This window comes from Trachemys scripta, chromosome 9 (assembly GCF_013100865.1).
Source record: "Trachemys scripta elegans isolate TJP31775 chromosome 9, CAS_Tse_1.0, whole genome shotgun sequence".
Classification (NCBI taxonomy): Eukaryota; Metazoa; Chordata; order Testudines; family Emydidae; genus Trachemys; species Trachemys scripta.
This window is the reverse complement of record NC_048306.1, coordinates 98,695,018-98,721,452: the sequence shown is the minus strand read 5'-3', so window position 1 is coordinate 98,721,452 and position 26,435 is coordinate 98,695,018. Positions and strand designations below refer to the sequence as shown.

Here is a 26,435-nt window from a genome sequence, read left to right as displayed (position 1 = left end):
CTGGTTCCTTTGTCGTTGAATGTACGTCTTCTCAAGATGATTCTTTGCCTCACTTTACTTCCTCCTCTTTTTCCTCTCTCTTTCCTCTGCTATTCCTGACAGAATGGCTTTGAGCCTCTCTTTGTGTTTGAGATTGACAATAACACCAATACCATTAAAAGAAGGCCGGGGACTCTCAAACAGGTGAAGAGCATGCAGCGTGTTACTGTTGTGGCTGTCTTACCCTTTTGTGTACCGCTGTTTCCTCCCTGTTGCCTGCTGATGGGTGTGTGATTTGTGTCTAAGCCCTTCTGTTAGCCTGTGTCAGGGATGACTTGCTCTTTTCTTATAGAAACAAAGTGTTCAGTTAATGTTGTGGGCCTGCGCAAATCCCTTTCTTTAGGCATCATTTAAAAGCCTGTGGGTTCTTTACTTGTTTTGTCAACTGTACCCCAGGCACGAACCAGGTCTCACAACATCCCTTCCCCTCCCCCACTATATTAATGTAGTGAGGGAATTGTCTTGCGAGCTACTAAGGCTACCAAGATACTGTGCTTAAGGCTGGCCCTGCACATAGTTTCGGTAAGAGATGGCTTCTCTCTGTTTTTCGAAAGGGGCAGTGTGGTAATAGTCATGTTAAGATTTCAACAAACAAGTGTGTGTGCATTACACCAAGATGGTGGTTGGAGGTAGTAACCTTTTGTTGTTTTGTATACGTTCAAGTATTATTTGAAAACAGTTTTGGAAAGTACCGGTCCCTTCTTTACTCATCCAGCTCCTGAACTGTGCTGCTTTGAGTGTACTCTCTAATAACTTGAAGGATATAGTCTAGTTTGTGCCACTTAAAATCTAAGGGCACAGTTCTGAGTTTGCATTTCCTGTGTGCAGGAAAATGTGGGACTGGGTAGAACCACAGTGAAACTGTTGTGCCTGATCCAGACTCCCCTGTAACTTGCCGTGTTGACACACTACAGGCCCTTTGTGTGTCGAGTCACGGGCAAGACTTAGCAGTCAGGGTGTATAGTCAGTGTGTCTTTATGTGGACTCTCCTTTGCTCTCTAGCAGACTATGTGGGCTGTAGCCTTTTCATCACGCTCATTGCACATATTTGAGAGCAGAAGTAACAGCTGAGGGGTCCATAGCTAGCCAGCATACGGGGACCAAATATTGCTTTTTCAGACTTTGGTCCCCAAGCTGCACCTATTGGTTTAAAAACTTCTACCAGTAAAAAGCAAGAACCACTGTGTAAACGTGAAGAGTAGTTCATCTTCTGCCTCTTTGACATTTATTAAAATATGAATCATAGAATCATAGAAGATCGGGGTTGGAAGGGACCTCAGGAGGTCATCTAGTCCAACCCTCTGCTCAAACCAGGACCAATCCCCAACTAAATCATCCCAGCCGGGGCTTTGTCAAGCCTGACCTTAAAAACCTCGAAGGAAGGAGATTCCACCACCTCCCTAGGGAACCCATTCCAGTGCTTCACCACCCTCCTAGTGAGGGCAATTTGCTCACTAAAGCATTGAAAAGCTTCATTTCAGACATCTTCTCTGATAGCCTAGTTTCTGTCTCTGGGATTTTAACTCACAAATATCACTTTTTAAATTTTTCATTGTGAAAATAATCAGATGTTGTGCCTCTTCTTGTGCCTTGGAGCCAATCAGATGATGTTGTTTTCTGCACATTCATGAAGTTACTAGGAAAACAACCTATTCAATTCAACGTGAAATTTGTATTTTGAAAGTGTACGCAAATCTGTTTATTCTGATTAGTGGTTTAAAATTAATTAGTGGCTTTCGTGTCAGTGAGTGTGGTGACCAGTGCAGAGCTTTCTACCAATATGATAGTTCTTAGTTCTGCTTTTGATGTGATTGTGTTCTTGTTTTAAATGAAACATCCCATCTTTCAAGTTCATGGACTGTAATATTTTTGAGGGTAGGAAAATTTGAATTGTATTGTAGTTTTAGCAAATAAATATTCTGGCATTTTTACCTCTCCCCACTAATATCTTTGCAACACTTGAACATTTGTAAGAACCTGCCCCTTTTTAATCTTACTGGTGCATTTTGCCCATGCATATCATGTCAACTGTTTGCTAACGTTGGTACTGCCTTCTTTCTTTCCGTGTTCAGTCGCTGTCAGGGTTGAATCAAGAGGGCTGTGCTACCACCCTGCCTCATGCCTTCAGATCTGTCAAGGTATCTCTAGCTATTATTCACCAGTAAAGCCAACAAAAAACTCTGAGAGCCATAATTCTATTCTAATATGTGTTAGTCTGCCAGCTTCTAATCTGAAATTCAGAGGTTATGAACTTGACTGACCTGATTAAATTGCAGTAGGTTTTATGTTGCTTTAGCTTTTGGTCCTATCTTCAGTGAGCCTAAACCATGCAAATATGTTAGTAGCTAGCAGGGTTTCAATCCCTGTATGGATTGATTCTTACATTCTTGTTGCTTGTCACCATTTCTTTTATTTTCTCTTCCACAAGCCATCAACTGACTTGTAGCTTACTGGAAATGTCACTGCTTTTTTCTTTACAAGTTTACTCTTACCATAAAACGTACATCATCATCTGCTATGGAAACTTTATTATATTGAATAGTAAAAAGCATTAATCACAAGAAATCATTAATCCATCATTAACTAATCTTTGATCAGCACTTTCATTAGTTCTAACCACAATATTACTCCGAGGGTGGGCAGGAGAGTGAAATTCAATTAATACTAATTTTGCTCTTGCAAAGATTTAGAGTGGGTTGTATATTCGGATCAAAGCTGTGTCTTGCATGTTTTGCATGATATTTAATTGAAAAACAGGTAATATCCCTATTCCCACCCTGAAAAATATTCTAACACAGCTTTGCCACTGTCTTTTCCAGAAGCAATACCTCATTCGCTGTTTTATTCCTTGAAGAAGACGACTTGCATCAGTTCTGCAAAACAAGTGCCTATTGTACATCTCTTTTTAACAATAGGCTGTTTTTTCCCTTATTTTTTTTCTGAAATGTGTCTAGGTGGACGGTAACTTCTGAAAAGCTAGTCGTAGCCTTTCTCAATAAGGATCATTAATGTTGTTTTACTTATTTGTCCACAGAGTGATGACAGACCCACTATATCAGCAGCTTCACCGACTACCCAAACAGGTAACAGGAGAGAGATGCAAAAAGTCTAAAAAGAAGGGATAAAGTAGGTTAAATTGCTGGCTTGCATAGCTAGACTGTTAAAGATGTCATTCCTATCCGTAAGCTGGACTGCTCTGTCTGTGGGTCTGATTTGTTGTTAAATTCTCTCTTGAGTCACATATGTAAATAGAGCACAGAGCTGCTGGCACATTCTGTGGGAAGTAGTGGGGCTCCACATTTTCCAGGCTGTGGCATTGGTGTTGCCCTAATGACACATTAAATACAAAATGGAACAATTTGTTGGTAACAGTGCATGGAATGTGCTTCGCATGCAAGTGCTCTTGAAGGTGCCTCTTTCTGTCCTATGCTTTTATCATGCATGGCTGTAATTTATCTTGTCATTATGTTATAATTTTATTTTGTTCTTTTAATTACTACAGTGCTAAACTCGTAACCTTTTTCTTCTTTCTCCTCCTTTCCTTTCCTGTGCCTTTCCACATTTGTTCAGTCCACCTTTCCTCTCTGTATCCTGGCCCTGCCGCTCCTCCTTCCTATAGAAACCCTTCCCAGCGACCTGAGAGTTTCCTTTTCCGAGCAGCTGTAAGGGATGAAATGAACAAAGGTAGGTTATATAGCGGGAGAAGCTGGACTTTGTAACAAAGTTATATTAACTTCCATGTTAACCAATTTTTGCACAATTGCATTATCTTGACACCAGTCGCTAAACTTTCTTAGAATAAACCATTATAGTCCCATTTGTAATAAGTCCAATATTTTTGTCTTGGTAATACATACATTTAACAAATATCAAAGAATTTGATGTGCAAATTTGTGGAGTGTGTGTGTGTGTGGGGGGGGAGATTAGTGTTCTGCTCTCCTGAATTTATACTTTAAGAGGCTATTGTAATGCTATTTATTAATCCCCTTAATAGCAACAAAGGCAGCGTTATAGACTTTGCATTGTACTGTAGTACATACCAGAATTCATACCTTTGTAGTAAGACTGAGGAAAGTTGTACAGAGCAACATTTCAGCTATCTACAATTAATCCTTTTTATGCAAGTGTTTATTGGGCAAAAGAAAATTAACAGCATCTAGGCCTTGCTTAGATTAATAATCTAATGGAGGAAATCAATTTGTGAATTGACCAACCAAATGCAGTTTGTCACTTTCCTTCATGCTATTTTTCTAGCTGTTGCTTCATCTCCCTCTTCTGCCACATCTCCTCCTAATGATTCTACAGACCCCAAAGCAAGGCAGAACTCCAAGCAACGTGAGGAAGAGTTGGAGCTAATAGAGCAACTGCGGAAGGTGTGTACTAGCAGTAACTAGTATACAAACGTTTTAGCAAATTCACTGCAAGTATGATGCAAATGTTTCTTCGTTGTTTTGGACTTGCTTCATTTAACCAGTGCCAGCCATAGTGTTTTGGATAAATTAAATGTTAGTAACTTCACAATCTAAAATTTTTCCATTCAGTTGGCTACAGTATTCTTCATCTTACTCCTGTCGTGTAATGTCACTTCTCGTACACTGTCAAGTTGTCCACTCCTACCTGATTGCCAATGAAGCCAGTGTTCATCTCCCACTTGTTTGAAGATTTAAAGAGCATCTTTGTGCTTTCTCACAGGCTGCCCCTCCCAGTTGGGAGGAACTCCCTGTAAACATCATTGTCCTCTTTCAAATCCCTTCTTAAAACTCTCCTTTGCCATGATGCCTACAAAAAGCTTGGCAATGGTTAGGCAATTGGTGTGCTCAGACCACTGCTAACTAATATCATGTTGCCTTTTACTACCCATCAGTCGGTATCCACCTGTTGTCTCCCGTCTGATACTTAGGGCTTGTCTTCACTACCGGGGAGATCTCTGCTGCAATCGATGCAGCGGGTGTCGATTTAGCGGGTCTAATGAAGACCCGCTAAATCGACGGCAGAGCGCTCTCCGGTCGATTCCAGTATTCCAGCTCCCCCAGAAGAGTAAGGTAAGTCGACAGGAGAGCATCTCCAATCGATACAGTGCAGTGAAGACACCGGGGTAAGTCGACTTTGGCTGCGTCGACTCCAGCCACCTTATTCATGTAGCTGGAGTAATGTAACTTTGGTCGTTTACCCTGGTACTGAAGACAAGCCCTTAGAGGGTGGGGCAGGGACTGTCCTTTTGTTCTGTGTTTGTACCGAAATTAGCACAGTGGAGTTGTGGTCCATGACTGGCACTAGACTACCACAGGACACATAATAAATAATAAAAATGCTATGGTCTGTTATGCTGCTGCGGTGTTTCACCCCAGAGATAGCTGCATTTCTGTAGTGCCGGAAGTGACTCTTAGAAGTGTTTGTAAAGTGGTTTGGAATCTTCTGGGATGAAAGGTACCTAGAAATGTAAAAAGCAACAGAGTCCTGTGGCACCTTATAGACTATAAGACTATTAGTCTATAAGGTGCCACAGGACTCTTTGTCGCTTTTTACAGATCCAGACTAACACAGCTACCCCTCTGATACTAGAAATGTAAGTTATCATTGTAATTGTTTGAGACTTTGTCAGGAAATAAGACTTCTTACTCATTCCATAAATGCTGATGCTAATACAGTAGTGAATGTAAGCACTTCACCAGAATGGATTTTTTTCTTCCACTCATGAACTTAAAGCAGGGGGAGCAAACTTTTTGGCCTGAGGGCCACTTTGGGGAATAGAAATTGTATGGCGGGCCATGAATGCTGACGAAATTGGGTTTGGGGTGTGGGAGGGGGTGTCGGCTCTGGGGTGGGGCTGGGGATGAGGAGTTTGGGGTGTAGGAGGGTGCTCTGGGCTGGGACCAAGGGGTTCGGAGGGCGATAGGGGGAGCAGGGCTGGGGCAGAGGTGCGGGAAGGGGTGCAGGTTCCGGCTGGGCTGTGGGCTCTGGGTGGAGCTGGGGATGAGAGGTTTGGGGTCCAGGGAAGGTGCTCCGGGCTGGGATCAAGTGGTTTGGAGAGCGGGAGGGGGATCAGGGCTGGGCGTGGGGAGAGGGGTGCAGGCTCTGAGCGGCGCTTACCTCAAGCGGCTCCCGAAAGCAGTGGCATGTCCCTTCTCTGGCTCCTATGTAGAGGCACGGCCAGGAGGTTCTGCATGGTGCCCCATCCGCAGGCACCGCCCCTGCAGCTCTGATTGGAGCGCGTAGGAGCTGGAGCGGGGCCATGCTGTGGCTTCTGGGAGCTGCAGGATGTGGTCCCCAACCTTGCTCCCTTGCCGGAGTGCCAGAGTGGGGTCGAGCTGCGTGGTGCGGCCCCGACCCAGCGCCCCGGCCAGAACGGGGCCAAGCCGTGTGGTGCAGCCTCTGATCCAGCGCCCCGACCGGAGCAGGGCTGAGCCGTGTGATGCGGCTCGCGAGCTGGCTTAAAAAGGCTCGCAGGCTGTAATTTGTCCACCCCTGACTTAAAGGAAACCATAACCCAGCATGTTCTCTAAATAATATTTTGTACTGTTGTAGCTCCTTTCATCTGTTGATCTGAAAGGACGTTGCATTTATTGAGCCTCACAACCTACTTCCTCGATAGGTTGGAGTTTTAAGTATAAAACCAAACTCATTTTGCAGATGTGTAAACTGAAATACAGAAGAGTGATTTGCCAAAGGTCATACACTGAATGAAACAGGCAGGCTCTAAGCTTTGTGTAGCTCGAAAGCTTGTCTCTTTCACCAACAGAGATTGGTCCAATAAAAGCTATTACTTCTCCCACCTTCTCTCTCTAATATCCTGGAAACAACACGGCTACAGCTTGACTGCAAATGATATATTGAATGAGACCGGAATAAAACCCGTGAATTGGAACCCTGTTCGCTTCTGCTGTAACCACTACACTTCATTGCCTTTTCCTGCTTAAGATAACTTAAACTGATTAAATGTAGTAGTTCAGTTTTCCTTTGCAGGGAAAATATTATCTCTTGCCTCTGGTGACTACATTCCACTCCTACATTTAAGACAACTATTTTCATAGTACATCTAATCTCTGAGTACCTGGAGGATGTGGAATATATTTCTTGGACCTTGATTACTCACCCTGGGATTTGTGGTTTTCATCAATTTTGAGTAACATTCTTTTTATCTCAGTTCCTGGATTTTAATTCCATGTGCTGCACTGTGAAAACTCCATTTGTCTTTTAGCTCAGTAGCTTTCAAACTGTGGTCAGTTGTGAATCCTGGTGGTCCACAGAATGAAACCTTTTGAGAACCAAACCCCAGAGAATTAAGAGGGATGTTGGTCCATGAGAGGTTTTGCTGTTATGAAATGTTTGAGAAGAGCAGCAGTATTTAATCATTTAACTGTATTCTTATTTGCTTTGTGTGATACATATTATGTTGGATGTTTTTCATCCTTTTGTAGAATATTGAGTCACGGTTAAAAGTGCCTTTGCCCAGTGATCTTGGAGCAGCTCTTACTGACGGAGTTGTTCTCTGCCACTTAGCCAATCATGTGCGGCCTCGATCTGTTCCCAGCATCCATGTCCCCTCGCCTGCTGTAGTAAGTATACAAAGATGTAACAGTGTGTTGTAGTTGTCTGAGTCTCATCATAGCGTTTCATAGTCCATGTGAGGACTACATGTAGCATCTTCTTCTGATGTTGGGCAGAGCTGACAGAATACCAGTCTCCTTTGCCTAAGCAGAATGCGTAGCAAAGCCATAAAAAAACTAGTGACATTTGTGTGGCTATATTAAATAGTTACTTCTAACACAGATTTTATTAATTGAACTGTGTATAGGATTTGAGAACTTTATATTTTAGTAAAACAAAAGGCAGGATTCAATATGAGAACCAAAACAGGATATTTCAGAGGGTCAAAAGGCCTTAGAAACTGAGAAGGACAGATAGCTGGTATATATAGCATTTAAATGGATGTGTGGCAACACAATACAGAAAACATAAGAAAGAAATAGGGAATCAGAATTCCATCTCAATTGATGTGAATAGACTCCCATTCCTGGATCCGCTTAAATTACCATCAACTCTTTCTCTTAGGAATTTTGCTAGGGCATATTGATCAGATTGTTCAAAGTCCTTTGAGCACAACGCAGGTAAGCCCAGAGACACACTTTTGGGAACAGAAGGACAGGAACTTAATCTTCGTGTATTCTGGGAGTGTTTGTAGCAGGAAGTACACCCAGCAAGCGAAATTGCTTAAGAAGATACTTCTGTGTTTCCTGACTGCAATATTTTGGGCAGTGCTTTAGAAATTTTGGAAAGTACCGCAGGAAAAGTACCTGCATCTATAACTTCATCAGTGGCAACTAAAAATGTGTACCACCAAAATACCACATGTAGCTAGAGACGGTCTGAGAATCAGGAAATGAAGAGGAGTCACTTACAGTATTGATCCTGTTGTTGTTGCAAGTTTGTTCATTTCGTTGGGGTTTTTTTAGGCAACCTAATAGACTACTTGAAGATCGGTGGAGCATGGATGGGAAATTGTCTGCCTTCCCTTACTGCTTGTAGCATACCCACAGGAGTGCTTCATAAGTTAGAATCCAACAGAGCGATACAAGACACCCCCGTGGGCTCTTGCCTACTTGAAATATACACGTGTATTTTGAATATATAATGTGCATTTTGCTCTCATAAAGGCAGATTTTTTTGCTTGTTATGATTTTAAAACATGGTGAATGACTATATAAATAAAAAAGGAAACCAAAGGGAGTCTCTGGGGAAAATGTATGTTAAGTTTTGCTTTGATTTATTTAGGAGACAGTACTTGTGTTAGAACTCTAACTGGCACTTACAGCATTGTGTGCCATATCATTATGGTTTGTCTTCTCTGGTCTTGTTTGATCATGCAGATGTTCCCATTGTTTAGATAACAGACCAAATAGATATGATGGCATTTTAGGCAGATTACAGAATCCTCAAAAAATGGATGCATATAGCTGCTGTTCAGTAAACTCACTTCATAATGAAGATAATCTCTGTGCCCTGTCCTCCGTGGAATTGGATGGTTCCAACTCTCCATTGTGAGCTAAATCATGATGTAGCCACAAGCCCTGAGTAAGAGGCAGCGTAGTCGCAGTGCCTGGAGAGTGGAATGGGGTTATATTGTAATATGTTCTCTGTTTTCCCTCCTTACTCCAGGAGGGGAAAATCTGCATCAACCCTTAACCTGGCACAGATTATTTACCCCTCTGTCCCAGCTCAGCTGTGCTGTCTGGCACATTGAGGGTGTGGAGCTGAAGCTCCACCAGCTTCCCACCCACCTGCTTAGAGGGGGGAGTATTAGCCTCACAGAAGCTGCCCAGTCCACTGTTACCCACAACGTGGGTAGCCAGCACAGGGGAGAAAAAGGGGCATCTTATGTCTTGTTTCTGTTTGGCTAGTCTATTCTTTTTCCAGTAGTTAAAGTCTGTGTAAAAGTGTTGACGTTAACCAGAAAATGCCCATTGTTCAAGAAGAATCTGATAAATACAATTTAGAACTCTGCTGTTAACCGTATGAAACACACTTGTAAGGAACTTAGGCAGCAGCTTCCATTTTCTCTGGTTTCATCTGGCTCTTTTTGTACCTCTTTGTTAACTGAAATATGTTTTAAACATGCATATAATTTAATAATTCAGAATAGGCTCCAGGTTGGTTCAGATCATAAAATTGCTCTGAAATGCAAATGTCACCGTACTGGAGCTATGTATGTATGTTCTATTCTAAACGTATTTTTAAGATTAGGTTATTGCAGTCACTCAGAATAGACACCAAATGTGCAGCCTATCTTATAAGACTTTGTGTGTATATTTTGCACAGATCAAAATACTTTTTCCATTAAAATATCCATTTCAGCACTTTGTGAGTTAGCTTTTCACTTCAGGCCTGCCTTTCTAAGGAAATGTCCAACCACCCAGTAACAGAGCTCTGTTTTTAATTAGACACGCTTATGTCATCATGATGCGTTTTTGGCCTGCAGATTTATTATGAGTTTATTTAACCCAAAAGCTTTATTTTTAAAAATCCTGCCAATTAAGAACTTTGTATGCCTTCTTCCTCGCTTCTTTGCAGCCTAAGCTAACAATGGCAAAATGCAGACGAAATGTGGAGAATTTCCTGGAAGCTTGCAGAAAGATTGGTGTGCCTCAGGTAAATCCCCTCCTATTCCTGTATTGTCAGGTATACTGTATTGTATGGGACTTTACAAAACAGATCTTTCTGAAATGTTTGGGGACAATACAAATGTGTAAAATTTATTACTGTAGGTTCACATGTAAGGTACATAGAACAATAAAGAGCTGATTTAGTTTTGTATTGTCTCAGGAAGCAAAATAAAGTTGCTATAATGGTTTGCAAAGAGTATGCCTCACTTACTGTGATCTAGAGAAAGTTCATTATAGTTGGGCTCAGTCTGATTCTGTCAAGCAGAATGAGGAGGTGCATTAAGAATCTGGTTTTGAAAAACGTCATTCAGGTTTCTTGAGACCATATGTTTGGTGTTAATCCAAGAGGCTTTAAAAAAAAAATTGATATAGTTTTGAGTGTTTTCCCCCCCCAGTACCAAGGTTTCTGTTCTGCCTTCAGAGCAAAACCTACTTCTCAGTTATTTTATGTGAACACTTGGATTGTCTAAGAAGAAACCATTATATTGGTCTGTTCTCTAATGGGAAGTCGTCTGTTCATAGATCTCCACTCCTTTTGTTATATGTTCTTGCTCTCAAGCTCTAATACTTTCTGGAATTCCTCTTCACCTTCCAAAACACTGCACATTCTCTCTTGGGGCAAGAGCTAAGAGATGGAAATATAGATATACAATATAGCACATCATAGTCCAACTGTCTTTTCTTTCTCTTTCCCTCCTTCCCCACTTCACTTCTGACACCAGCTGATCTCAGTGCAAAGGTGACTTTGATGTTTTAATAGCTACTTACTCTGTTTTGCTGCTGTTTTTTTTCTCTGGTGCATTAATTGCTATGTTTCCTTACATTACAAAGTAAGTGTTAGAATTCACATTGCGGTTTTGGTTCATGTTTTTTTCTTTTATCCTGTTTGTTTTTTGAAAGATGTCTCTGAAAGGGAAAAATGGACCCAATGACTCAGAACTACTTCTGAAAGTGATTGCTGGACAGTCACTGCTAAAGCAGTATTTGCCTGGATTAAGTCATTGATAGCTTCACTTTCAAGACGTATTACAGCTGATTGCCTTAAGCCATCAAACATTTAGGATAAACTCCTTATTTAGCTGCCCATTAATCTCTTAAGACTCATTGGTGCATGAGGTTGGAACACTGCAGTGAGGAACCCACTGTTACTTTCGAGTGCTGCACTAACTAGAGGTGCTGAAGTAAACCAAAGTCATTCACTTGTCAGTCTCACTCAGAGTGAGTTACTATTCCCTGGACCTGAAGGGAGAGGACAAGTGAAATAGTAGGTCATATCTACTAAGCTGCTCAAGTCTATGCCCTGAATGCAAGTCTATGGTGCGGACTCCATTATGCTAGATCTGCATGTAGGTGCACAGAGGCAGGCAAGACTGACCTACCTAGAATCTGCATTGAACTTCAAATTAGAGTTCCTGAAGTACAAGGCCTTTGTGAATACTTAGCTGAGTGACTCCCCACCTGAACTCTTAACTCACCCTTACATGTCTCCTCTGCCCCTGAGCAGAGAAGGTAGGATGTCTGCATGAGAATGCCAGTCTAGTGTACTGTTATTGAAAAAATGCCTGTGTGTGTCTCCTTTCATTTAAATTCTGAGCTTACAGAAATAGAAGGATGTCTCGAAGTATGGACCTATGTAGAAATACTTACCTTTTAAGAGGGCAAACGAGTTACCAGTAATTATTGTTCTCTAAAGGTAGTATCTTGCATAGAGCCACACTCATATTCCAGTATTCCAGTGGAATAGTTGTATAAAACTGTGTGACTTGGCGGTCTTGGATCAAAAGAAACTGACAGTTGGACACTATGATATGCTATATTCGCACCTATCCATCATTGTAGTTGATGCCTCTGTTGGAGGAGGTGAAAAGTCCAGAAATGTTGATAATTTTAGAACACTTAAGCCAGGTGATTAAATATTTGGTATCTATGCAGAATACTACATTCAGAGATCAATTACAGGTAAATAATCTGCTCTGTTTGTGCCATTTTGAATAATTTCACTAATTAAAGTGTGGATTAAGTATGTAGAACGTGAAGACTCATATGCAGCCAGTGGTAGTTCAGAATATCTTATCCAATTTATTTCTGACTTCCAAAATATAATGGTTTTGAACTAATACTTATGACAACTGTCAGCTGTTTTATTGAAGAGATTTTATTACATATTTAAACTAGACAGATTGACACACTAGTGAACACAAAATGCATATAAGGAGGTAGTTCTTTAGAACAGAAGTCTTGCAGATTCCTTTGTGAGAATTAACCAGTTGTAATTTACTCCTTGAAATTGTTGGATGTATTTGAAATGTCAGATGACTGACTGCTTCATGGATACTTGCAAGGTTGATCAACTGACTCTGTTTTTCTGTCTGTTTTCCCTTCCTGCTCACACACTTTGGACAGGACAATCTTTGTTCCCCTTCTGACATTCTTCAGCTAAACCTCAGCGTTAAAAGGACAGTTGAAACTCTTCTTTCCCTGGGGACAGAGTCAGAAGAATCCACTCTTGTCTCTCTTTCCATCCAGCTTTGGGGCTTTGTGGCATTTTACTGTACTCTAATGCTAACACTCTGTATGTTCTATCGCTGGGTCTTTTTCCTCTAGCTGAAGGACAGTGGGGCTGCCGACTCGCTACATCACTTCAGCGATTGGTAAAGGCTTTGTTTTTGTCAAGAACTGTTTGGATAAGTGCATTCTTTCTGATCACCAGTCAGAGTTGACATGTACAATGTAAAAACACTCTTTGGTACACCCAGGTGACAATCTATGACATTGTTACAAGTTTGTATTTGTGTGATGTTTAGCAAGCGTTCTACTTACAAGGGGAGGCATTATTGTGCAGTGGCTAGAGTAAGGGACGGGTTTAGTGCACTGGGTTCTAGTCACAACTCTATTGAATGGCTGTGTAACATGGGAAAATCACAGCTCCACTGTACCTCAGTTTCCCCATTTGTAAAATGGGAATACCACCCACATTTATAAAGTGCTTTGAGTTCCTCAGATGAAAAGTGACATATATGTGTGAAAAATACTGTTTTTTCTTTACATGTCAATGTGCCTGGTTATATCTTACAGTCTTAGGAGATGTGGCCTACAATTCTTTTGATCAGGAGTGCTCTAGAGTTTTTTTACGTGCCAGTTTCCTCAACCCTTTTTGCTAAAGTCTTGGATTCCTTGTATTGTTAGGTTCTGAATAGCGTCTCATTTTACTAAGGCTGTGTCTACACTACAGACCATACAGCGGCACAGCTATACCGCTACAGCAGTGCCACTGTAAGGTCTCCTGTGTAGCCGTTCTTAGCCGGCAGGAGAGAGCTCTTCTGCCAACATAATTAAACCGCCCCAACGAGCATCTCCTGCCGACATAGCGCTGTCCACCAGCAAAAGTGCTGGGGAAACCGCTGTCAGTCGGGGGGGGGGGGGGGGAAATGTTTTTCACACCCTGACCAACAAAAGTGGTAGTATAGACAAAGCCTAAAAATAGGCACTTAGGCTGACAATAAATCCTGAGCTACTTTACCTTACTAAGGCTTTGTCTACACTGGCACCTGCCTCGTTGAAACTTTTGTTGCTCGGGGGTGAAAAAACACCCCCCTGGATGACAGAAGTTTTAACGATGAAAAGCACTAGTGTGGCCAGTCCTTCGTTGGTGGGATGAAGCTACTGCCCCTCAGTGGAGGTGGTTTTATTTCGTCACCGGGAGAGCTCTCTCCCAGCGACAAAGAGCAGCCACATTGTGCACCTTAGAACGGCGCGGCTGCAGCGGCACAGTGTACACATAGCCGAATACATCAAGCATGGAGTTTGTAGAGGAGCTGAACATTTTCATCCACACTGGGAAAAATCTGGTTCCTGGTGCAAAATGAGCTATCTTTAAATCCCATCAGAAACCTGGTAGTGTCATGGAATGTTACTGTGGTTCTCATAGCAAACATCTGGAGCAGCCACTTGATTGGTGTGAGCTCAAACTCAGCCTTATTCCATAAGTCTCTTCCTCCGCCTCAGGATCAGAATCTTTGCATCATAGAATTGTGGGCTACAGGCTCTAATAACGTATTCACTCTTCACTGTTTTGCAAAACTCAGGTACTCTTCAGAATTTTTCAGCAGCACGCTGCATTCTGTTGCTTTCATGCATTCTCAGGCAGACCGTGATCCATAAATTGGATGTCAAAAGGAGCAGACAAAGGCCATCCAACTTTTTCTTTTGACACCAAACCAATTATCTGCCCTTTTCTGTTGTTTGCTATTGTTTTAATGGAACTGTCATGTAAACTCTATATTAGAGCCCCATTTCCTTCAGGGTTTGCCAACAAAAGTATTTAGACTCTGATCAGTTCTGTTTCCTTATTTGCAGAGTTGCTACATGGAGCTCACAATTTACTTTTGTCTCTGGGCAGTATTACCTAGCCTGGTGCTTCTCAGTCAGCCGTCCTTCAAATTTCTGTAACTTGTACTTAACCTGCCTCTTCCTACCTAGATGAAGAGCTTCTGTGTTGGGTGCCAGTGCACCACTGCCATGTGGCAAGGGGTGGGGAGGGGTGTTAGTACTTACTGTGAAGCTTGAGCTCCTTCGAAAATCAGTGTCATATTTGCAAGAGTGGCATTTGGAGCCACGCAAGTTCTATTCCAGATTAGACCAACTACAGTTTTAATGGGAAGTAGTGGCAATGATCAAGCCCAGTATATCGATTGTTACCCACAAAGGCTGGGACCCATTAGCCTAGTTTTTAATCCAGATTTGCCACATCTCTCCTGCTCAGTTATTGAATGTTTAGACTGAGTTCCCATTCTGCCCTCCCACTTGATTCAAGTCAGAGTTCCAAAGATGTCTTAGAGCTTCAGGGTACTCCTGATGCTGTGTGCAAGAGACCATGTCTCCCCAGTGTAGATTGATTAGGAGACTGTGTTCAGAGACCAGTTACAAGTGAGTATTAAGTAATTTGTCCTTTTCTGAATGTGTTTCAATGAATTCCTCTTAATCCTAAAAAATATGGTCAACAGCTCTTAAACCCAGCTTAGCTGCTGCAGTGCAGTGTTTCAGCAGTAGTAAGTCTGAAGCATGGCATCGTATGTAGCTGAGTTGCAAATGCTAATTGCCATTGAAAATCTTTTTTAATATGCGTGGTCTGCTGAGCCTTGCAATAAAAGTAGGGCTAACTAACCTAAGAATAGGTTAATGGGAGTTCCTTAACTCCTTTTCAGATCATATTGTGATTTGACACAGAACATTCCTGTCTGGGAATTCTGCCTGAGGAGAACGTGCTTGTTTTTTCCCCACAAAAGGCAGGATTACAGTTATTTATAAAAAGTGACCATTGGAGCTGTTTTTACACTGTTTACTGGCATGGACTAAAACTAACTCAGTTGCCTTTATTAACTTCTCTTAATGAACACTGTGATAAAAACTGCAAGGGTTTACAATAACGGTGCCTTCCAGTTTTAAGCCTTTTTGTCTATTTCTGTGGTATGGATTCATTCCAAATCATTTCCCCTTGTTTGTTTACATATTTTTAAAAGGCTGAAATCCACAGATATTTTATTGGTAATTGTACTTTTCTCTAGTCTAAGAGTGACACCTCCTTGTTTATTGGACCTGAAAGGTGTCAGTCTGACCTCAAGAATTGCAGGTTGCACTTATGCAGTGTGTGTCCTGTCGAGGTCTCCACATGAGGAGTCCAGGCTCTGATCGCTCACACATTGCCAAGAATTTGAAGATTTTTTTTGTTCAAGTCTTCACAGAAGATGCAGGCAGTGTAGCAAATCAGGTTGCCAGGTGCATATATACAGAAATGTATAAAGATTCTCCAGGATTTACAGAATGGCCAGATATGGGGTATCAGGTTTTTTTAAAGTAGAAATGCAAGGACCTGATTCCGCATTTGACTCTCCATGGCTGGACCCCTGCATGAAGCTTCGCTGAGGTCAGTGGGATTCTGCCTGAGCACAGGCGGACAGCCTCTGTGGAGTTGGTTGCAGGATCAGGCCCTAAACTCATATTATACACACAACAGCACAACTCTGTAAATGCCTTGAAAGTTCATTCCACACTAGATATTTTTAAGTACTACTACTTAGTAAGGGTGCTTTTCTGAGATGACTTGTATTAAAAAAGAATGCCTGTGAAAGATGAATAACTGATAGCTCAAGAATGATCTTCTTTTATTCCTATATTGAGGATATTTGCCTTTAAAATATTCCTGGTAATTCTTCATTGTATTCTTTTTAACAGTAAGAACAGCACTTTTTACATGTATCCTTTTTAGGGTTGTCAAGCGATTAAACAAATTAATTGTGATTAATCGCACTGTTAAGCAATAATAGAATACCATTTATTTTAATATTTTTGGATGTTTACTACATTTTCAAATATATTAATTTCAATTACAACACAACACAAAGTGTAAGGTGCTCACTTTGTACTTATTTTTTATTACAAATATATGCACTGTAAAAAACAAAACAAAAATATTTTTCAATTCACCTCATACGAATACTGTAGTGCAGTCTCTTTATCATGAAAGTTAAAACTTACAAATGCAGAATTGTGTACAAAAAAAACCTGCATTCAAAAATAAAACAATGTAAAACTTTAGAGCCTACAAGTCCACTCAGTCCTATTTCTTGTTCAGCCAATCGCTAAGACAAACAAGTTTGTTTACATTGATGGGAGATACTGCTCCCTGCTTCTTATTTACAATGTCACCTGAAAGTGAGAACAAGTGTTTGCATGGCACTTCTGTAGCTGGCGTTGCAAGGTATTTACATGCCAGATATGCTAAACATTCATGTGCCCCTTCATGCTTCAGCCACCATTCCAGAGGACATGCTTCCATGCTGATGATGCTCATTAAAAAAATAATGCGTCAATTAAATTTGTGACTGTACTCCTTGGGGGGAGAATTATATGTCTCCTGCTCTGTTTTACCTGCATTCTGCATATATTTCATGTTCTAGCAGTCTCGGATGATGACCCAGCACATGTTCGTTTTAAGAACACTTTCACTGCAGATTTGACAGAACGCAAAGAAGGTACTGATGTGAGATTTCTAAAAATAGCTACTGCACTTGACTCAGGGTTTAAGAATCTGAAGTGCCTTCCAAAATCTGAGAGGGACGAGGTGTGGAGCATGCTTCTAGAAGTCTTAAAAGAGCAACACTCTGATGCAGAAACTATAGAACCCAAACCACCAAAAAAGAAAAATCAACCTTCTGCTGGTGGCATCTGAGTCAGATGATGAAAATGAACATGGGTCAGTCCGCACTGCTTTGGATCGTTATTGAACAGAACCTGGTATCAGCATGGATACATGTCCCCTGGAATGGTGATTGAAGCATGAAGGGACATATGAATCTTTAGCGCATCTGGCATGTAAATATCTTGCGATGCCGGCTAAAACGGTGCCATGAGAACGCCTGTTCTCACTTTCAGGTGACATTGTAAACAAGAAGCAGGCAGCATTATCTCCAGCAAATTGTAACCAAGCTTGTTTGTCTAAGTGATTGGCTGACCAAGAAGTAGGACTGAGTGGACTTGTAGACTCTAAAGTTTTACACTGTTTTATTTTTGAATGCAGTTTTTTTATACATAATTCTACATTTGTAAGTTCAACTTTCATGATAAAGAGATTGCACTACAGTACTTGTATGAGGTGAATTGAAAAATACTATTTCTTTTGTATATCATTTTTACAGTGCATATATTTGTAATAAAAAATAAGATAAAGTGAGCACTGTGCACTTTGTATTCTGTGTTGTAATTGAAATAAATATTGAAAATGTAGAAAAACATCCACAAATATTTAATACATTTCAATTGGTATTCTATTGTTACAAGTGCGATTAATTGCGATTAGTTTTTTTTAAGAGTTAATTGCGTGAGTTAACTGCGATTGACAGCCCTAATCCTTTTTGAAGGCCAGTCAATTGTGTGTATAAACAAGGACCCTATTTTGCCATAAAACAACTAATGTGCTCTTCTGTTTTCTTCTTTCACTTGGCTTTCTGCTGTGTGTCTAGTAGGAAAGATCAGACCAAATGTGTGGTGTGTTGTTTTAAGAGGGTTTTTGTGGGGGTAATATATCTCTTGCTGTTGACAAGAACTGCTCTTAAGCATGCGGATACTTCTCAGATTTATTGCACAATATTTCCAAAGCACATACTAGTATCGCAGTATTTGTTAAAAGCTTTAAAAAGTGTGTTTGCTTATTCACATCTGGGAGCTGAACAACAGTGTTTGAGGACTCCCCCACATCCCTGTTGTGTACGGAAATGAAAACACCATTCCTGTTGTACTCTTGATCTGTGATCATGTTTACCAGATTGAAGTAAAGGACCCACACCCCACAGTCAATCCAATTCTGATTTCATCAAGTGATGTCATTTGAGTGGAGTAAGGGCAAATGGGTGATTTCCCTCTTTCACCTGCTCCCCTGAAAACAGTCCTTATTTGTACATATATTTTTCATGAGTGCTGATGAATAAACAAACAAAATGATTGTCCAAGAGTTTGCTGGTTTGTTACCTTGGTGTCACATTTACAGCTGTCTTATCCAGAGGTAAAGGTTTATTTCCACAGATATTTTTGTTTAGGTGTCCATACCATTTCATATTTCAGTCTCCTTCTGCTTGTTTAATTTGTATTTTTTTTCTTTTCTTTTCAGTTGAGTGGTTTTCATCCCTTTTCTTTGTTTTTGTCTTTTTGTTGTGTTTTTCCCATGTAGGAGCGATTATGTTTGCCTCTGCATATTTTAGAAGAGAAAGGTTTGACACAGGTAGCAGTGACAGTCCACGCACTTCTGGAGCTTGCACCCCCAAAGCAGCAGCATCACCACTTGTCTGCTGCGTAAAGATCTCCAGGACCTTTTGGTTTCCCTTGGCTAAGGAGAAGAACATGAAGACTTTACTGCTGGTGCAGTGTATCCAAACACACAGAGCTCGGTTCTAAGAAGGAAATTAGCTTCTGTGATTCCTGACAGGAATGTTTTGCTTCATTTCTCCACTTTTTTGGAGATCACACCAGTTTCCATTTAATTTTTTACCAATATTTTTTCCCCTTTATAAAGTGAGGTTTTTTCCGTGGGGAAAATTCCTTTGTCTGGTTGTTTAAAAGCATCTGTTAAAACTGACTATGTAGATGTAGGGGATTTATATATACAGTTGGAAAAACTGTAAGATTCCTACTAGGATGTATTTCCAAAGGGGATGTTTCCATTGCAACACAGTGATGGATACTGCTTGTCCTCCCCAGGAGTCCCAGAGAGAGTTTTCCCTGCTTCTAAGAAACGCCAGCTCTTTCCAGTGCATATAAAGATCACAGGTTAAGACTGTGTTTTGAAGCTGATGAGTCTCAGTTTTTCAAAGCAAGACTGAAAGTGATACTTCAGTCTGTGTTGGCATGTCCTCAATATTCAAAAAATATAGAGAGTGCTGTTTTTTTCCAGGGAAAACATACTGCTTGTTACCTCTATAAGTAACACACATTTCAGTGAAAGATACTAAACCATAACTGTTCAAATAGTTTTATTAAACAAATCAAAATATTTGCTGGCTTTAAGCTTCTGTTGGTTATAAATCTCTCTTTGTATTGGAATCTTCCCCACTTCAGTGGGAAAGATCTTACCCCTTTCTTGCCCTCTCCTACCCATCATGGGGACTCGGTTACTAAATGGTAATGTTAAATTGGTCTATGGCTTGTATGTGCTGCAAATAATGACTGAAGATTTTCCTATGGAGAATCATGTACCTATTTTCATTTCAGTGCAAATAATCATAAGCTATCAAACCATCATTAGAGATCTGTTATCCAATTCTGTTTTCAATTGAAAACAACACACAACCACCCCCTTACACCAATGAAGACCCCAGTTATGTAGGAACAAATTATTGTAGGAAAGAATGAGATTATTGAATTCCTGGAGTGGTTCTGTGTGTTGGCATAACGCTCAGCTTTCAAAATGCCAGTCTTTTGCAAAAGGAAATTTCTGCGGGTGGGTTTGAGAGAATGTGTTGTTAAAGCATGTTTTCTTGTAGTTCATACAGTGCTATAAACTGCCTTTACTCCCCTCCGCCTACCTCCTTTTCTCCAAAAAATGGAAATTCAAAATATGTGAACAGGAAACTGAAAATAAGGTATGAGGTTACTTTAAAGGTGACTGGCAAAGTCCAGAATTCTCTGCTGCCTTGGCCCCCTGACTAGGCTGGGTCACATCCAGCCCTGTAGTAACTTTATTTTTTGATATAGTAACAATTTAAAAATCCTGTTCTCCCACAATGAAATCCTCTTGCTATTTCCTGGGGTATCCCAGAAGACACCTCTGCCATTATCATGGATTGCACAGGGTGTGAATGAGACTTCTGGTATTTGTGGTGTTCCATTCTGGGGTATTGTTAGTGAACCAGTAATACCAAGAGGTTTTCAGAAGGGATGAAGTGAGCAGAAGAGATGGAAAAAGGGTTAGTTAAAAGTTTTCTTTGCTGTAATAAGCCTGGTCATGGGAACATTTGAGCACAGAAGTCTGGGCTTAGCTGAATTTTCCCTTTAGATTTGTCATTCCATTCTCACCCTGATTTGTTTGCATAATAATTATTTCATGGTAGCTTGTGGTAACTGTTGTCTCAACGATTTCACATAAGGAAATATTTTGCTTCATATTGGTGTTGACGCCACTGATCACACCATAAGTCTAGAAAAACACGTGAAGGATATTTAAAACTAGAGTCGCACAGTTGATAAGAGAAAATATTTTCATAATGTGTAAGTGGCTGCCTTGGGTTCTGGAAGATCTGAGTATGCCAGTAACATGCATCATAAAAAGGAAGAGAGCAGCTCTGTACAGGTACACCTTCCCCCAGCAAACGGTTAGACTGTGTTCACAGCACCTTGTTCCAAGGGAAGGCTGGCAAAGGACAGAGCTGGTCCTTGAAGGATTATGTGGCAGTGAAAGGAGAATTTTTTTTTTACTGCAGTCTCTGCCCTTTGTTGAATGGGGGATGGCATCTCACTGCTGACACTATAGACTAGTGGTTCCCAAACTTTTTCCCCCCACCCCCATCCCCTGAAGCAGTGGGGCCAGTTCAGATATTTCTTGGGAGGAGGCAGGTTTTTTCAACCCTGTGCTGCCCGGTCCCACAGCCAGCCCTACTCTCCCCTTGTCACCCATTCCCCAGGGTAGTGGGAGGAGTTGTCATTGCAACGTGGAGCAGGCGGGGCACACGGACTGGGCACTCCGGCCCATCAGTGGTGGCAGCACGGGCTCCCCAGTGCTGCAGCTCCCTGCCAGGCTGGGGGTTCTCATTTCAGCACTGCCAGCCCTTGGATTCTTCTACCAGCAGCAGAGACTAGCATCTCTGCAGCCAGCTCCGTGCACCCCAGGATGGGACCATCAGCAGCTTCTCTGCCTCCCCTCCCTGCTGGCTCGAGGCTTCCAGCAACGCCCAGTGGAGAGGCCGGCGGTTCTTGGAGGGCCCAGCAGGCAGAGCGGGATTGGGTGCTGCGCGTGTCCCCTCCAGAGCTCCCGCCTCCCTCACGCTGCTCCCTACCCCTCCTCCCTGATGGCGCAAAATCTTTTAACCCTCTGCGGGTTGTGATCGCCCGTTTGGAAAACTCTGATATAGACAATTCTGCCATAGACCATAAATGCTTCCTTAGGGGTTGTCTACAAATCATTGTTAAAGGGGAGTAACAAATGATCTGAATTCTCAGTACTAGATACTTTGCATTCTGTGTACCTGGGTATTAGGTTTTGTTTAATAGATCGAAAGAAATCTGTTAAACTTAATGTGGAATTGTGAGAGTCTGTTATTTGCTCCAGCCCAGCTTCCCGGACTTACAGAAACTGACTGTAACAGCATTCATGTTGGTAGAAGTTGGACATTTCATAAATGTTAATTTTTGGAAAACTAACCACACCTCTACCCCGATATAACATGAATTCGGATATAACGCGGTAAAGCAGTGCTCCAGGGGGGCGGGGCTGCGCACTCCGGCGGATCAAAACAAGTTCGATATAACGCGGTTTCACCTATAAGATTTTTTGGCTCCCGAGGACAGTGTTATATCGGGGTAGAGGTGTATTTGGAGTTTGAGCCTGACTTTCAGTGAATAGCCACTTCTCAGTGTGTCTTGTAAAATCAGCCACTGTCGCACACACGTGTGTAGACGAATTTTACATCAGCAACTATGCTTGTATGCCTGGTCAGGTGTATGCTCCTATTTTCTTTACAGTTCTAAATAAACGTTTCACTCGAGCAAGTACACATTTGTGTGGTCATGTTAGTTTGACTCTTTAATTTTCTGTTTTCATGCTGGCAAACACTAAACGTTGACCAGACATCGAGGATGAAAATCCAAATCGGAAATTTCAAGATACGGTTTATTTGTGATGTATTATACCAAAAAACCCTTCCATTTTCTGTTGTAAATAAATGGGTTGGGATTTTTTGGTATATTTATGTGCAATTTTTGTTATATCCAGTGAAAAAATATTTTAAAGAAAACACATTAGATTTCATTTTGTGTGCTAAAGCAAGAATCAATTGTGGTCTTTCCCTTTTGGGGCATTTGTGTTGGGGAAAAATCCATTTCAGAGTGTAGCGCTTGCTAGTAGGTTTATGTTAACTCCGCTGTGTTGTTACCCTTACACAAACCTTGCTAAGCACTGAAGAACATTGAGGATCGATAACGTTAAGAAATAGAAATTGAAGTGGCACTGGCACTTAATGGTCCTTGATGGTGTTGAAATGATCTGGTCAGGAAATAGGGGATTTTGATTTCTCCTCCTTGAGAGCTAGCGACGGGGGAGACTTGTTCGGAAAGCCCCTTCCTTGCTGGGTTATTAAATTCTAGACAACGTTTTACAGCACTGAGAACACTTCTGTTGCTCTTAGCAGTGACGTGATAACTGGTGTTTTTTTTAATCTTTTTATGACTTTAAATGGTTCTTTGACATTTTTGTTTTAGAAGCAGAGGAATTCTAAGGTGGATTTAAACATTTTAAAAAATCGTTTGTATAGATATTGTGTTTTACAAACAATCTAATTTTGTTTCTGAAAACCTTGTAAACGTGTAATTAATAGAGTAAAGGATTTTTAAAGCTCTGCCTATACTTGTATGTCTGTAAATACATTCCATAATTTCTAAGACTGTTAAGTATAAATATGCCAGAATATTGTGTACTTTATTTTAAATTGCCTGTATGCTGCTAGTTGTGTGAACTTCTAGCACACTGATAATATAAAACCAAATACCTGGGTAATTTGAAATAAAGTTTTAAAACCTACATGAACTGAAATATTTCTTTCTCCTCCTTATATTTTTATATTTGCATCAGTGATTGTCAATTCCTGTGTATCAAGTGTGTATTTACTTCCTGAATTGTCATATTTATTAAGAGATCGGGATGTTTGTTCTGGTCTTCTTAGGAGCTTGGTATAGGAAAACTTGTTCTTTCAGCATAACGCCCCAAGGGCCAGAGTAGGAGACTGTGTATGTTTGCACTCAGTATGTTTCTTTCAGCAGATGTAATCAGAAACTGTTTCTCTGCAGCCTTTCTAGCCCCTGCCCCTGAGAGTAACTATAATGTTCCTCAGAATCAGCTCCCCCGCTCATTCTTAGAAGTTAGTGGTGGAAAATACTTTTTAGGTCACATGGTCTGTTAGCCACAGCCAGTGCACAGCTGCTCTCTGTATTATGTTCTCATGTTATTTATCCCGTCTAGTTTTCAATTCTGTGAAGTTTGCACCAGTATTCCCCTCAATAATAGGAAAGTTTTTCTGATGGCACAAAATGTTTGTTCCTCCCTCCTTTCCTTCCTCCCTCATAACTAGAGTTTACAGCAAACAAATGAGAGGCCTAAAAGTTGCTAGCAGCCACAGAACTTCCTACCTTGCTTCATACATGCTGCTCTCCCTCCCACCCCACCTCCGGTTGGTCCACAGTGCTACCACATCGGCTGTGTCCCCCACTCCAGATCCACTCTTCAGATCCCTTAACTTTTGCATCAGTTTTCAGGCTCCGTGTTTCACCTTCAGGACCCTGTACAGCTTGGATCCGGCCTCCCTCTGCCCTGCCCCGCCCCAGCCTCATGACTTAATCAGCCCTTGTGTGATTTTCTCTCAGCTAGTCATAGAGCTTAAGGCCAGAAGAGATTAACCACCAGATCATCTAATTTGACCTCCCATACCACAGTCCATTCTTCATGCTGTCTCTGGCCCTCTATACCTGGCATCTCTTCTTGACTGCCCTACGAAGGTCGCACCTGTTCCTCTGTGTGCCTCCCTCAAACACACTTCCTCCAGAAGGCCTATTCCCCCTTCCATATGGAGAAGTTTTAGTTTTGGATGCCTGATCTTCCCCTGCAAAATCCAAACAAAAATGGTGGCTGTACTAAGAACCATGCTAGACTCCCATCTTTCACTCTTGCAGCTCTTTGTTGCACTCTATTTCCTTGCATTTTTACATGTAATATTGTAAGACTTTCAAGGCAGGTGCTTTATCTTCTGTCCGTCAAGCATCTATCTTATTGTTTGGGGATGTAGACAAGTGGTGGAGACGAGATCCCTTAGAGCTCACAGGCAGAGTTGGCTATAGAACGGGTGCAACCTAGTTGGGGGGAGGGATAGCTCAGTGGTTTGAGCAGTGGCCTGCTAAATCCAGGGTTGTGAGTTCAATCCTTGAGGGGGCCACTTAGGGATCTGGGGCAAAATCAGTACTTGGTCCTGCTAGTGAAGGCAGGGGGCTGGACTCAATGACCTTCCAGTTCTAGGAGATAGGATATCTCCATTTATAATAATCCCTGAGTCTTTAATTTAGATTGTTCTAGGTGACGTGTTGACAACCTTTTCCCAGCAATAATAAGTCGTCCTCTCCTTGCACCAAGAACTTGTTGGCTTCATTTCTTTTAAAACCTTTAAAATGTGTTGATGAACTTTAATACTGAGTCAAGCAACAGAATTGGCAGCCCTGAAGAGTGAAGTCCTCCATTTTTATCTACAGATAAGTATTGCAGGTAAGTAGGAGTAGTGTAATCTTCCCCTCTGTGTCCTGATCTTCACTCGGACCTGGGGAGCTATTGCTGGGCTGAGAGAATAGTTGACTCTCCATTTAGTCCTTGTCTCTGCTAAGTTGTAACCGTCTGTTTGGCTGCCATTTGGTGGTGGTGGTTTTGTGCCATAGATACTTGTCTGCTGAGAACTACATGGAGACCTTCCATGTCATTTTATATAGGTCACTGAAAAGTCATTGTATGGTAACTTTCAGCTGCTTACTAAAGTAGGCTGAATTTGATCAAGTAGCCTAAAAATGACACTGCTTGTCCCATGACTAATACCATTCTGAGCCATTCGGCCACTGATTTGCTGTATGACGTTGGGCAAGCCGCTTCACTGTGCTTCAGGTTTCACATCTGTAAAAAGTGGGTAATACCCAGTTCAGAAATACCCAGCTTAGAAATTACGGGATTTCCTGACCTCAGTCCTCTGCCCCAGTCACCAATTCTGATGTGGATTCTATTTCCATGGCACCTGTGTAATAACAATAATTTAATAGCAACAAAATTACTGACTGCTTTCTGAGCAACGTGCAGCCTTATCAATTCATTTCCCAGGTTTCTAACAGTTGTATTTTTAAACTCTATGTTCAGAAATATACATTCAAATTAGGGCTGTCGGTTAATCGCAGTTAACTCACGCAATTAATTAAAAAATTAAGCGCAATTTAAAAAATTAATCACGATTAATGGCAGTTTTAATCGCACTGTTAAACAATAAAATACCAATTCAAATGTATTAAATATTTTGGATGTTTTTCTATATTTTCAAATATATTTATTTCAGTTAAAACACAGAATACAAAGTGTACAGTGCTCAGTTTATATTATTTTTATTACAAATATTTGTACTGTAAAAATTGTAAGAAAAAATATTTTTTCAATTCATCTCATACAAGTACTGTAGTGCAATCTCTTTATCGTGAAAGTGCAGCTTACAAATGCAGACTTTTTTGTGACATAACTACACTCAAAAACAAAACAATGTAAAACTTTAGAGCCTACAAGTCCACTCAGTCCTACTTCTTATTCTGCCAATCGCTAAGACAAACAAGTTTGTTTATATTTATGGGAGATACTGCTGCCCACTTCTTATTTACAGTGTCACCTGAAAGTGAGAACAGGCGTTCGCATGGCACTGTTGTAGCCAGCATTGCAAGATATTTACATGCTAGATGCACTAAACATTC

At 41.2% G+C, this 26,435-nt stretch overlaps 1 protein-coding gene across 1 annotated transcript in view; it reads left to right on the top strand.

The window, feature by feature from the left end:
* LRCH3 (leucine rich repeats and calponin homology domain containing 3) overlaps positions 1-23,490 on the top strand; it is a gene marked incomplete in the record, with an annotated part of 101,485 nt that extends 77,995 nt beyond the window's left edge. Inside the window, 6 exon segments of the mRNA XM_034780713.1 lie at positions 3,074-3,122; positions 3,610-3,723; positions 4,294-4,412; positions 7,458-7,595; positions 10,108-10,185; positions 18,922-23,490. Coding sequence (XP_034636604.1) covers positions 3,074-3,122; positions 3,610-3,723; positions 4,294-4,412; positions 7,458-7,595; positions 10,108-10,185; positions 18,922-19,047 — 624 coding nt within the window.
* Positions 23,491-26,435: the final 2,945 nt, after the last annotated feature.